General features: G+C 32.7%; 2 protein-coding genes across 2 annotated transcripts; both read right to left on the minus strand.

Moving 5' to 3' along the window:
- Nucleotides 1-446: 446 nt before the first annotated feature.
- Nucleotides 447-3006, minus strand: LOC123884585 (uncharacterized protein C594.04c). The gene is made up of 3 exons (XM_045933710.1): nucleotides 2722-3006; nucleotides 2150-2413; nucleotides 447-1171 (listed from the first exon to the last, which is right to left on the minus strand). Exons 1-3 carry the CDS (start codon nucleotides 2965-2967, stop codon nucleotides 692-694), a joined length of 990 nt encoding a protein of 329 aa, XP_045789666.1. The 5' UTR covers nucleotides 2968-3006; the 3' UTR covers nucleotides 447-691.
- Nucleotides 3007-5177: 2171 nt separating this feature from the next.
- LOC123884652 (transcription factor 25) lies at nucleotides 5178-9853 on the minus strand. Its single transcript, XM_045933799.1, has 4 exons — nucleotides 9483-9853; nucleotides 8193-8743; nucleotides 6036-6944; nucleotides 5178-5802 (listed from the first exon to the last, which is right to left on the minus strand). The coding sequence occupies exons 1-4, from the start codon at nucleotides 9654-9656 to the stop codon at nucleotides 5529-5531; spliced, it is 1908 nt and encodes a 635-aa protein (XP_045789755.1). The 5' UTR covers nucleotides 9657-9853; the 3' UTR covers nucleotides 5178-5528.
- Nucleotides 9854-15350: the final 5497 nt, after the last annotated feature.

The raw sequence follows: 15350 nt of genomic DNA on the forward strand, positions 1-15350 counted from the left end.
CAAAGAGGGAGGCAATGAATATTATTTTGTTAGAAATTTCATGGTTTGGACAGAGATTATCATGTTTCTTCTCTAAGGAGCTTTTGCTATAGCATACATGGATTTTTCTTCTGTAATACTTATATTTCTAATCAGCCATTCACTGGATATCAATATATGTAACCATGTAAAATCATCCAAATTGATGAGATCCATTTTACAATATGAGATCTTGATTTTCAAATAGTAGCTTCAAACACTAATTAAAGCTCTGTTGAAAAAAGCTTATTTTAGTTTCATGCTTTTCAATGAACAGAAGCCTAACTAAAAGTATTGCTGAAAACATATCCAGACCCAGATATACTACTTCATCCACACTACAGATCAAGTAACTCATGAATTTCAGTAAATCATGGCTACCAACATGTGTAGAGATAGACAAGAACACAGAAGACGACACAAATACATAGACAACTGTTATAGTTTGAAAAAATAAAAGTGATCGTATGAAATCATGTGTATCATTACCGTGTCAGTGTCAGTATCGTACAATCAGACACACTTAGAATTTGAATTATCAGTACTACATACTAAAACAAATACAAATCATGGTTCTATTAAATAAACAAGAGAAAAGAAATTGCAACACTGAATAAGATACCAACATGACAATTTTACAAAAAAAAAAACAATCATTGCATAAAGAAAAACATCAAGCATTCTTATTTTTAACTTCTGAAGGAAATGACTTAAACCAAGGTATCCACACAGAAGTTGTTTTCTGATAAAGCCTAAACGCCTTTGCTCTACTCTCTTGTTTCAACATTCTCTCCTCCACAAGCCTAGTCACATAAGCCAAACACAATGTATTAACAAAAGCTCCGATAAATGTCCATCCATGTCCAAGGCTCCATGCAAATACAACTAGTCCCCACCACCACAGCGTCTCACCGAAGTAATTCGGATGCCGACAGTAATACCATAAGCCACTGTCAAGTACAGAGACTACAGGTTTACCAAGCTCTTTTAGCTTGTTGTTTTTACACATAAAGTCATGGAGTTGTGTATCCGCAAAGTATGCTATAACAATGCCACTCAAACAAACAGCAATAGCCATGAAATCCAATATACTCAAAGGCTTATTAACAAAGTGCACAACATACAATGGAAGGGACAATCCAATCAAAAACATCTGCAAGAAACAAAAAAACCATTTTCAACGCATAAAAATTTAGAGTAAATACTCAATTTCGTCCGTGAAATTATAGGACCGTATCAACCGCTACATTATCAATATTTCAAAATGATCTATAGAATTGTAAAATATTAATCAAGTTCGTTTATCTTTCTGAATCTGCTATCAAATGAATCCCTGACATAATTCACTTAGCTTCAATTGCATCCTGACATTACCAACTTAGGCTCTGTTTGGTAAGGCCATATTTTGAGCTTATAGCTTATAAGCTCATATGACCAAAAAAGACCTATTTGGTAAACATTTTTCAAAAAGAGCTTATGGCTTATTTTACTAGTTTATAGCTTATTTTTCAAACACTATTTCAAGTAGCTTATAAGCTTATAGCTTATCATTTTTTCTTCCAATTTTACCCCTGATATCTTACTTGAAAAAAATTAAATATTAATTAAACATATCTTTTTATGTCATTTCATACTTATAAGGTAGTTCAACCGCTAATTTTACCAAACATTACTGCTCCCTCCGGTCCTTAATATAAGAAGAAATTCACTTTTTAGATACATTGAAATATTAATGTATCTAGACTATATCACAGATTAGATTAGATACATTAATATTTCAATGTATCTAAAAAGTGAACTTCTTATATTAAGGAGTAGAGGGAGTAATTCAATCAGCTAGCTTATTCGCTATAAGCTCATCTACTATAAGCTAACTTTTCAGTTATCCGCTATATTTTACCAAACAGAGCCTTAATGTCATTATTCTCCATATGAATACCAACAGAGGGACGAATTTTATTAACATTTTGCAATTTCAGAGATCATTTTGGAATATTATCAATATATGAGTTAGATTGATACACTTCTACAATTTTAGACACCAAATTGATTATTCACTTAAAAAATTGAACCAAACAGGCAATTCATCAAACAGGTTCAAGGTGTTCAATTAAACCGGAAAAAAACCAACCTGTTGAGAAACATAAACAGCAAAGAATGAAATCCACCACCAATGTTTTCCATATTGTTCACTCATCTCAGTAAAACGCCAATCTTCTCTCGCACCCCATTGCCATTTTTCGCGCCTAAAGTAATTATGAGTGAGTCTAATACTCCAAATCCAAGTCAAGAAAATCACAATCTTTGATCTCCAAGAATCATAGTTAGCCAAAGGGTGAGGTGCATAGTAATGAACAAGCATCACAGGTATCACTGTCCAATATGGATCAATCATCTGCATCATCACTAACAACAAAAGATGTCAACTTTATACATACCCACATACCAAAATTTGAATATTGAATCATTAAATCAATTGGGTCAATTAAATTTTCAAAATTTCAAAATTTTCAATCACATTAGTATTTATTTACAAAACAATTTTAGAAACTAGGTATCCGTCCAAGGACCGACTAATCCGAGGATACCAATTGAAGTCAGAGCTTTTGCTCGGACTGATCCAACACAGAAAGTGACACCTGAAGGATTCGAAAATGAGGATGCAATATGATTAATATGATGAAAGATTGGATTTTTATGTACCCAGTGACTAGATTGGATTTGACCAATGAGCCAGAAGAGGAGATTAACATTGAAGAAGAAGAGAGCATTGGCAAAGAGAAGAGGGTGGTGATAGCACCATGTCCATAGAGTTGAGAGAAAAGAAGGATTGTTTGGGTTTGAAATTGATGAGTGATAGTTGTTGAGGAATGTGAGATAGAAGATGATTGAGGGAAGAGGAACCAATAATGCTATGATAGCATTCTTCAAATTTTGATTACAAGCCATTTTGTTGATTCAATGGTGGTGTGTGTGAGTGTTTGTGACTGATTGAGTTCTGATTTTATAGGTGAGAAAATTCAAAAGTAATATTTTGAATTTTTTTTGTCGATCGAGGTTCGAGCATTGACTCTGACGCGATGCTCATATCGACTGAGTTAAGTTTACGGGAACATATTTTGAATATTCTTTTGACAAAGGAAGACGTAAGTGTGGAGACTAATCCTCTCAAAGTAATTGAGATTTATTTAAAAGATTGACTTGTCCCAACAAATATTTTTTCATATTCATTGATCGAGAATTAAATTTTTGACCAAATAATTAAAAGACTTGAGTATCTTCTTATGTTACACTAAAAAGTGGGTTGTCTCCTATGTAAGACTCTTCATATTGTCCCTCCAGTGCAATCTGAGTCACATATTACGAGAGAATATATGTAAAAATCCACGCTGAAGAGAATCATTTCTTATTACACTGTATTGATATAACAAGACTCACATACCATATGCAAGAAATCATAGTCAAGTCATGAAAATAATATGGTTAGAAGGATAAATCATATTAAAGGCTAGTCGCTTATCAAAAAAAAAAAAAAAAAAAAAAAAAAGGCTAGTCAAATTTTCCAAGAGTTTCAATAAATTATATTTTGCCCTAACAATCTCAGCCACATTTTATAATTACAAGATTGAGTTATTCACATTCATATTTGGCTGTTCATACTAGTTCATAGTTTAGCAAAACCGTTCATATTTTCTTATCTTTGCTCTACAACAATTATGTTATATGATCATTTATATATTGATTAATTTATCCTACTCAACTTAATAAAAGCTTTCCTCTCCTGATAAAAATATAAAAAAAAACACAACCAAATCACAAGTAATTAATTAGAACAATGCACTTTCTGCTTGTGGCTTCCCACATAAAGCCATGCTCGCCTAGTGATATGATCAGCTAAATAATCTATTATGTCACACAATATGATTAGGTGATCTTCTATGTGCCCACAACTAAGTTATTCATATCCATTTAATTCTTTAAAAACAATGAAGTTGTGGCCTCTTAATTCTGGTCCAAAGTACACAAAAAATGAAACAATGTTGAGAATTATAGGATCACAAAGTATAAAATACTTTTAGTAAGAACATGCATATTTTTATCTTAGTTGTACTTATAAATATTTCAGCATGACTATACAATAATGCTTAGCATTGTTGTAATGATGTTTGCAACTTATACAGTTGTGACCCTAATCATATATATTAGAATTCTCTCACATGAAAACTTTATCATATAAGCTTGATCCTAAACTTGGTCCCCCCTCCCACCCAGCTTCTATAGTCTTTGAAGGGTTACCTGTCCTAAAAATCCACTCAATATTTGCAGAAAGAAGGAAAAGAAAAGAATGTCTCCACACACAAGAAGGCCATGCCATGTAAGTATTTTTATTCATCTACATGTGCCTAGGCCAGCATGTTGAATGAGTGGCCTTTCAGCAGTTACTTTGTCTAAAGCTTGCCAATGATAAATAATTAGAAGCGTGACATAGTTTAGAATAGTGTACATTATTGTGCAAGTTCTTAAACCAACAAATATAAAGTATTTATCTATTACTAGACCTATCTTTCATGAAACCATGTGATCATGCCATTATTTGCTTACAATTAGTAGTGTAGTTGCATTTGAGGCATGATCAAATTTATATAAAGAAAAATCTTCCCAAATTTGAACAAGGATTATAAGGTATTTGTTTGGATTTCATAAACCACGGGGTGATCGTGCAATTGCTCGAAGGCTACACATTGAATCTTCAAACAAACTCACGACAAACATTTTGCATTGCATTTCCGTACATGCATATATCATTAGGTTATACATGCTTTTGGAAACTCAGCATTCGGCTTCTTGGATTTGTTTGGAGTATAATTGCATTGTATCACATAAATAAAAAATGGATTTCCTAAAGCCAGCAATCATTGCAATTACAATCTCAACCATTGTACATGGTTTTCGCTAATGGGGACATACGCAGACTCACAAAGATATACCATAATGCTGCCAATGGCTCAACAATTTAGAGAAATAGTCATGCCATAGGCACACAAAGAATGAGGTGTGCCCTACACAACTCCAACCACAATGGGGTGCTGAAAGTGTTTGTTTACCTTTGATCTAATGCTTTCATTTGAACACAATCATCCAATTGCAATATTGTATCATATATAAGAGCATTTGACCTCTCATGAAGTTGCTACCATAATTAAACTCTTATTGTGACAGTACATAATTATAATAACAGTGCTAAAAAAGTTCAAAAGTATATCAATGTAGAAATTCATATTGGAAAGAGAAAAAAAAAAAGGTATAACATTTGACATCAATATCCCCAAAATTAGACACCACAAAATTATGTCATTTATAAAAGCATCTAGATGGTTGACAAGGATCAACATAATTGCAGAAGGCATCAAGCTCCCTAAACGTCGCTCTGTACAAGACATCTCATCATGGAGTTCACGCCACTCCCGAAAAAAGGTTTATAGAGCAGGAAGACCAAGTTGTAACCAGAATCACTGATTGTCTTGCTCGCCGTCACCAGGTTGGTTAACGTCAGGTCCACCTTCCTCATAAGTAACCCACGGTAGCATCGACTCAAACAAGACGGCTAATGCGTTTCTATTTGCAACGCCACGAGGAGCATGGCCATTGCCATGCTGATTAGCAAATTGGTTTTCGTCCAGCATAGCCTCCCCAGCCCTTGGAATGCCCATAAATTGTTGCAGATTTTCATGTGGAATTGCATTTACTGAATCAGAGAAATTAGACACCAACAAATGTCCATACCTAACAAGAAAAAGATTGTCAATTGAATAGCGAAATGTAACTTATTCATAATTTCAATCGATTAACACTAAATATTCATTCCAAATTGAAATAATTTGCATCAAGTTTTGAAGATGATAAACTCAGATGCATCTATAAACCTTATTGGGCTTAGATAAAGATTCATTTCTACAACAGGATGCTACAAAGTTAAACATGAATTTCTTTAGCTAAACGCAAAAGAAATCACTTACTCATTTTTCTCAGATGAGAATGCTTCTTTTCTGACACAAGCCCAGTCGTTAACTTCACTTTTATTACTTTCTAGTGTTTCAATGACTTGTTTTGCAGCAGCGATTAGCAGTTTTTGCAGATCAGGAAGCCTCCATATAAGATAGTTTCTCTCAACATATATATTAATCAAGTGATCTTGAGATGGAATTCCGGTTTGATCTGAACGGAAAAAAGCATGCTTGAGAATATCTGTCCATGCACGATCTTTCAATGGTACTTTTGCCACTAGCTTCTTTATAACCGAAGGATGAAGCATCAATGCTTGTGTCATAAGATCAGAGGAAGAAGACTTTTTAGAATCTATAGAAGCATCTTTAGAGGCCTCACCCTCAAGGTAAAACCGACAAATGGCAAGAGAAAAAGAGAAATTCGGAAACAACCATATGGAGTTATCGCTTTTATATGCTTCAGAAAACTTTTCCAGCCATGCATACTCCTCAGACCTTAAAGCAAAGTAGTCGATGCAGAAAATAGCTCCCATGGGATCATCAGAATCTAGTGAAAGCAACAATTTGCAGACCTCTAGAGCAGATCTATGACAACCACGCCTGTCCAAATTTTTCATGTGAGTAAAAAGGGCTGTGAATATAGGTTTGTTTGCATCGTGTTTGTACTTCAACTGGCAATTACCCAACAGTGGTGTAAACATGGGATGCCACGCACATTCAAGGGCATATAGACACCTGGCAATAGTATCTGCAGATATTTGTTGTTCACCCACTACCTTGAAATATTCTGCCATTGTTAGAAGGGAATCTATGTGATAAGGACGGTGCTGTAATATGCTTGCTATACCATTTATGTCATTAATCGCTTTGGCAGCTTCAAAGGAATTCTGATATTGGGAGTAGGATGGTGAGTGCACATATCTACATGGTAAAAGAGGTAGGTTGAGCAGTAGTTAAAAGAGATTCAAAAAGATGCAACTCTCGTTATAATTTATGATTCTCACTTCTAAAAAGTCTTCAACCGAAAAAATAAAATAGGGAATCAGAATTCAGAACACAAAATACAAAAGATATTTTCAATTTCCAGCATCATCATAAATAAAGCACATAATCATCAACCAGATAGATTGAGAACCCAATATCTCCCCAATCTCACTCTTGTTAACCCTAAACCCAAGAGTCGAAACAAATGGACTCAATCATGCATGGTCTTCATACCATACTGACCATAAACTAATTGATAATTCCTCGCACTACTTTATTTTCATATAAAATATGTTATTCAAAATGTAAATAGATGTCCACTAGTATATATCATATCTATGAGTACATCATTTATCACATGATTCAACATTTGAATTATCTAACTATTTAACAAAATGTCATTGAGTCAAAGAACTGCAATATGTATTTGGAGCAAAATTTGGACCAAGAATGACTTTTGTGATAGTTAATATATTTAATAGCTCTTTGTGAGCACCAAGTTTCATCAATCCAACCGTCAGATTGTTTCTTTAGTAGATAAAGTTCATAATTTTTCATAAATATTTTGGTGCGTTCGATCATTGAGATGATATCACAATATTTTACAGCTGAATTGGTGAAATATAATGTCTACAGATAGTTATTCAACAGCATACTTACTAATTATTACAAGAGTTACTCCCTGAGTATGTAAATTCCATTGACACACATATATGGGATAATGGAAGGGGATATATATATATATAACCAATGTTTGGGCCAAAGTAGGTAATTTTCCCATGTCTCCAGCTTAAATTTCCCCCTTTTTCATCTATTGGCTCCTCATGATTCAAGCTCAGCCATTTGGTTATTTTTTCTATTCCAAGGTATTAAATTGGAACCTTTTGTTTGTTCAAAGGTCTTCCTAAGGTTTTAACTTTATGCATGTTCTATCTTAATGCAAGTTCTACGGCATATGCATGTTTATGATTTGATAGTATACTACAACAAAGTCCATAGCCGTTTAACATATACATGTTTATGATTCAATAGGGCACATCACACTTTGAAGATAGGATACTACAACCAAGTCCATAGCCTTTAACTTAAACAACTAGACACGCATACAGAGAGAGGGATTATCACAAAAAACAAAGTACAAAATATTATCAATCAACGCAGTAAGAATAATAACAAGCTCCTTACCTAAAGTAGTTATATCCATTCTTTGTTTCAAGAAATTGCATGGACAAAGAATCATCCAATGGGAGCCAAGTGTTTGCTGGAGTAACAAGAAAAGTCTTCTTAAGATTATGGCGTACTCTCCTCACCCCTCGCATCTGCCTAGAACTGCTTGGTTGGTTGTTGCTATTCTCAAATGATTTCACAACCTTAGATCCAAATATTCTTATCAGCTCATTTTCGGCACTCAAATGTTTGGGATCCACTAGTAATATGGACACAGCATCCTGCTTAACAGATTTGCTTTTGTTCTTAGCATTCACTGTTTTATCTTCTGTAGTAACATGTTGCTCACTTGAAGAGTTCGCATTCAGAGCCAAATCTTCTAAAATCAAGTCCAATTCCTTTTCACCTCCCCTTTTACTGGTAACAGCATTATCCTTGCTTTTCTTCTTCTTGTTCTTCTTTTTCTTTGATTTCGGATTTGATGTTGAAACCTGAGCAGAACTTTTCCCTGAGGATGTCCCCTTCTTATCATCATGTCTCACTGATGTTTCATCCGCAGACTCATCTCCCTGCAAACGAGACAACCAAATTAAAATAAGTATAAGCATAATATTAGAGGTGCCACCTTCTTTTGAAGGAGGAAGAATCCAACAATCTATAAAGCACCAAACTAAGCGTGTCTAGAATCTAAAACGTGTCAGAATCAGCCACCAACACATGTGATTACATTCAATTTCTCGCATTATTATCGATGTCTGTGTCAGTGTTGCCTCGGTGCTTCATAGATTTTAACTCTAAGCTAAAAACACCAAAGAAAAATATTCTAGTAAAATCAATACAACAGCCTAACACCATATCATTCTCTATGATACTTTAGTTTAATGTAATGACATTTATTTTTGTATTAACTCTCTGGTTCTCATGGTAAGGGCCCGGTAATCTAGAGTTTGGCAGCAAGATAAGTAAAGTCTGACCAAGAATTGTTTCCACCTGGAATCGAACTTGGGTTCAGGACGATTCATCATAGGGGAGCTGATTATTCACTTGAGCCTAGTTATTTGGCTAATGTAATGACACTTTTAAACACCATAAATTACACTTAAACACAAATTCCTCACTAAATACTAATGAATAATTTGTTTCTAACCTATTTCCAAATACAAATACCAAGTTAAAATTTTGAGCTAACCCAATTCAATTTTAGCTTAAGAAAAACAAAACCCAGTTGCAAAATTGAAAAGGGTTACGTAATGTTGCAAGAATTAAAGAGCTTCAATCCAAAAAAAAAAAAAGTGGAATTTTTAGAACCTGGTGTTCTGGTTCAGAATCATCATCGTTGAGAAGATCGAAGGGGTTGATTGTGGAAGGTGCAGTGGAACCTTCTTCATAATTTTCATCATCTTCTTCCTCTTCTTCTTTGATGAGTTGATGAGGAAAGTGATTTTGTTCGTTCAGAATCTTCTTCACCAATCGACCCGACATCGTTTTGTGAGTTTCAGCTGAATAATTTTCAGAGTGGTTCAGAAGAATTCAGGTGTAAAAGAAGGAAGAAAAAAAAAAGGGTTATTTGAAATTCAATCGCTTGAGAGAAAAGAACGAAGAAGAAAATCGAATGAAGAAGAAGAACAAGAAGAAGAAGACAGTACGAGGTGGGCTCATGAATCAATGTTGGCCCAATTGTTAACCTAATGGATCATTTCTCTCCCGACCCCCTCATTTCTTTTCCACCCCCTGAATTTCCGTTTTTGCCCTTCGGGGTACTACGGTTTATACGAACCGAAGGAATTTGACATGCTAATAAACTTCGGTAACCACTTACCGAAATCTGACACATTTCGGTTTGCAGGTACCGAAACAATTATTTTAGTAAACTTCTGCCGAAAATGGCCTAATTCCAGCGATCCAATGAAATTTTCGATAACAACGTACCGAAATCTACGATATTTCAGTTCGCAGGTACCGAACAAGCTGACGTTCGGTTTCTGTGTACCGAAAATGCTAATGTTCGGTTCGCAGTTACCGAAAAGGTCTAATATTTGGCTTCGGTGAATATAAACCAAAGTTTTTTGGCAAATTTTTTTCAAACCACAAGGGGCAAAATGAGATTTTTGGGGGTATAAAAGAAATGTGGGGAGCCGGGAGAGAAATGATCAACCTAATGTTTCGTTTTGGGCCTTATGGGCTTTCTCTCTCATCTCATAGTCAAAACAAACAAATCATTAATATTTGTTTTTTTTTTTTTTACGGTAAATCATTAATATTTGTTATCTTGATGTAGCTGACATAAATATAAATTGATGTTGGCGTGTAAGATTATTATTAATAGGAAAATGTTTTATTAATATTACATGTTCAAAGAGGTGTTACATCTCGAATCCATAATCATTTTGTGGTTTTCACTCTCTCTCAACATTTACACTTCCCGGTTGTGATTTGTGACAATATGAAAAAATATGAATGATATTTGACATTCATGTAATATTATTCCTTAACAATAATTGTATGTATTTCTACATAAACGATTTATATGAGTTTGATACAAATATAGTAAACGGTGACACCAGAAGCGGAGCTAGGGGAGTCCCGACTGGGCCGCAGCCCACCCCAAAATTTTGGAAATTACTTTATATACCCATATGCATATTAAATTTGTATATGATACATATTATTTGAGGCGTTATATAACACATGATCTTGGTTAGCCTAGCGGCATTTCAACATTTATGCAGGCAGAGTTTGGGTGTTCTATTGATATTTCAAGCGATCAACTTTGTACTTATTACAACTTCAATTGTTATATGAAATACAGTTTTCAAATTTAATTTATGTTAGAATTTTTTTTAGCGGCCCATCCAATTTTTTGTTTCTGGCTCCGCCTCTGGGTGACACAATATACAACTATTTTCTCACGTGTGACAAAACTGGCACGTTTTTCGTCATTTTTTCTTTTATCTTTTTCTCCCCCTCTCTCGTTTACCTATTTAGACAACGACTTTTTATTTTTCTCCCCTACATCTAGCAAGAGAATCACTTATGTACTCTTCCGACCTTTCAACTTTGTGATCTAAATCTCTCACTCCACTCTTCAATGACATAAGCTCTTCCATTCTTTTTTATGTGTGGTGACACAAATAGAGAAGATCTCATAGGATTTAGCTTCTTCAAAACAACCCCAACATTATGATATGAGCTAAAATATCATTGTAGGGTGACTTTTTGTTGTTTTTCTTCTCTTTTTTCTCCACAAATTTGATTTGAGCTAAAATTTTCTTTTAAGGTGACTTATTCTTTATTATTTCCTTCTTTTTCTTCAAATTTGAGTTACAACTCTTGTCTATCTCATTTTCCAAACTTAACATATTATGAATTTTAATATGTGACTTCAATTTTTAGAGCAAAGTCGGTCTTTCGATTTTTGGTGTCCTGGGCAAACAAAATGAAAGGTGCTATAATGTTGAGTTCGAAAGTTAGTCAATAATTCATCTAATAGCTTTTTTCTTTCAACGATGTAAAAAAACTATGTCTTCCCGCATATCTAATTGGCAAAGGTCTATAAAATATAGTGTTCACTATCATTATTGGGATAAACTAATGTAGTGTGTTTGTGATTGTTGTTTTGAATAATCAAGTATTCTATAATATACAATTTAATTTCAAATTTAGAAATTTAATAGTTGCAAATTTTAATTAAAGAGATGGTGTAAACACAAACAATATATCATGACGTTTATATTATAAAAAGTTGAACATTAGATAAATAATACACAATTGATTTTATCTTTCTCACATGTTAGATATGACAATTAGAGCCACACATATCAATCACCAAATACACCACCACCAACTAACTCATGACACCACTGATATATTATGAAATTTAAAATTAAAAAAATAAATAAATTATATACATAATTGAGTTACCTTCATTCTCATGCATCGAATATGACTATTGAAGTCATGCATATGAATTACAAATTAAAAATATCATCAATCAACTACTACACGCATAACACCACCAATATATATTTTTTAAAAAAATCCATTCTCCTTAATTGTTCATAGTAACAAATGATTTTGAGTCATGCATTTCATGTAATAACAAATATTATATATATTAGAAATAGACAATAATTATAAATTTTAACCTTATTACATTCATGTACTCCTTCCATCCTTATTTATATGACTCTTTTTCGCTTTTTGAATTCTTATTATAAGTTACTTTATAAAATTACATATGCATTAATATTTTCTTTACAAAAATGTCCCTATTTAATTTACCATTGAAAACTTGACCAAAAAATAAATATAATTGAAAAACATAAATACACACTCTCTTTTTTATGTTATAAAATTAATAATTATAAAGGTGAATATGTAAAACTAACACACATTCGAGATAAATTTATTATTTCGACAGTTTTACTGAATACAATAATATTTGCTAGATGTTCCTATATTAACTGATTTTTTTATTTTTAAATAATCAAATGCAATTTTGTAATGTTCAATTATTTTCTGGATAAATTATAAGTTTCATCATTTGAACTTAGATGAGAAACATCATAATCATAAATATTAATTTATTTTCTTGATCTCATATTTCTCTTATTCTTTTGTATTTCGCATATATATATATATATATATATATATATATATATATATATATATATATATATATATATATATATATATATATATAAAGTATTACAAAATTAATTTGGTTCCCCTTTAAATATGGTGAATTGGGTAGTCACCCATCTCGACCATGCTCGGGGCCACTCTTTTAGAGTTGTTTTTTAAAAAATAAAATCTTTGATATTTTTTTCTATTACATTATTGTTACAAGTTTCTTTGTTGATATGTATGGTTTTATTGATCATATAGTGGCAATAAATCAAAATTCACAATCGTGAAAATACAAGAAGGAGTTTCTTTAATCCAAACAAAATTAGAACAAGAAGAAATAACAAATTTAACTAGGTAATTGGTAGCTTAGTATTCTACTCTACGAACATGAAAAAAATTCTAAATTATTGAAACTTGGAAGAAAATAAAAACTTTTGTAGTCTTCAACTATTGTTCCCAATTAAGATGGATGACATTCGAGGAATATGATTCAATAGTTAACTTGTGAAACAACATATTTTTTTGCAAATTTGATTCCTAAGTAAAACTAGACATTCAACTACATAGATTGTGGTAACACCGGCAAAAACCAGCAAGCTACTACGAAACACATCGTTCTCGCTCCGCATCACGAATAACTGCATGCAGTCCCCAATATTTAAAGAGCCATATATGTATCCTTTTAGTTCGGGAAAAAAAATTATATATTAATAAAAAAATCCAAAATTAGAAATAATATATTTTCGTATAAAAAGTTAATAAAATGAATTAAATTTAAAAATGATATGCTTACCAAAAAAACCATACACATTATTCGTCATCTGTAATATTTTTAATTTATTTAAATTTAAAGATACTATGTAATTCATAGAAGTGCTTATAGAATGTGTGTGATGGACCTCCTTGATACCTCTCACTTGAGAGTTAATGATAATTGGAATTTATTGTGGTCTATTAAAGCCCCGCCAAAGGTTAAAAATCCTATCTGGTGTATTTGTCGAAATTGTGTTCCGACTCGGGTCTGGTTGCGAGCAAAATGAGTGGAGTGTCCGACAGATTGTGCACTTTCTCATGTGGAGGAAGAGGATAGTAAGCATGTATTCTTCAATTGTCATATTAGCCAAAATGTATGGAGTATGTCTTTTTTTTTTTTTTTTTTTCAGGTTGTTCATAATGATGCACCTGTTTGCATGTATTTTGTGGAGCATTTGAAAGCAACACAACAACCAAATTTGGAATAATGTCATGATGCTTAAAGCTTTATTTTTTCTCGTGCTGCCACTATGTTACATGATTGGGATATAAGTGCGTGCTACTGCAACTACATCAAGTCCAATGCCGCAGGCTGAAGTGCAACAAACTTGGTGAAAATCGATGGCTGGACGGGTTAAATGCAACGTAGATGATTCCTTTCCGATAAATTCGAACAGAGTTGGTATTGATATCTGTATTAGAGATGAACATGGAGCTTTTATTTTAGTAAAAACTAAATGGTTTACTCCTAAAAGTGAAGTTCATGTTGGTGAAGCACTTGGGCTGTTATCCGCTCTCAAGTGGGTGCACGAGCTTAACTTAGGACAGGTAGATTTTGAGCTGGATTCGGTGCTAAGTTACTATAGAAATTTTACTGAATCCAGATCTCTTCAAGTAGAGATTTTACTTAATTCGGTGCTATTATGGATCATTGTAAATTAGTTTTCTCTAGTTATTATAGAAATTCTAGTGTAGAGTTTGTACGGAGACAAGCAAATGAGACTGCTCATACTCTAGCTAAGGTGGCCACATATAGTTCCCAAGTGTTGGTCAATGTACCAAATTGTATTGATCACATTTTAAATAATGATAGGTTATAAGCAATATTTCGTAAAAAAAAAATGTAATCCATAGATAACTAATTATATTATAGACAATGGAAAGATTTTTTTTTTTTACTAAGATAATTATATGATTGTTAACATTTGGTAGATACACCAATGACCTATATATAGCAAGGGAATGAACTGATCTTGAATATATATTAGTATGGAATTATTTTAGAAAACACTTAAGAATTTAAGAATAATGTTACTGTTTATAAAAAATAAAAAACTCATAAGTATAATAAGGAGGTATAAACTAATTAACAGAAAAACTTTTTTTTTTCTAGTAGCCTAAGTGTCTAGAAATTCCACCTTAAAGGTGAATAAGTGGAGTGTCTGTGGTTCGAACTCCAACTTTTATATAAATATATGTGATATTCCTACCAACTTGTTAAGCTCACGGTACACAAAAAACACTCATTCTAATTTAATTTGTTGAATATGGGATCGATCTCACCAATTTATAGTGGCATGCATGTTCGTTTAAAATATACTTAATGTTAAAGAAATCGAACCGCCAATTAATTAGTCTCATATTTAAGGATATATCGGAGCTTGTATATCTAAAAATATTAATATACTAGTTTCGTAGTTGTCTCAATTAATTAGTCTCATATTATTACTCTCTTTTGTTCAAAAACAAAAAGAAAAAATTTTCAACCAACTATTTGTTCGAAAATTTTAGAAA

This window comes from Trifolium pratense, linkage group LG5 (assembly GCF_020283565.1).
Source record: "Trifolium pratense cultivar HEN17-A07 linkage group LG5, ARS_RC_1.1, whole genome shotgun sequence".
Taxonomy (NCBI): domain Eukaryota; kingdom Viridiplantae; phylum Streptophyta; class Magnoliopsida; order Fabales; family Fabaceae; genus Trifolium; species Trifolium pratense.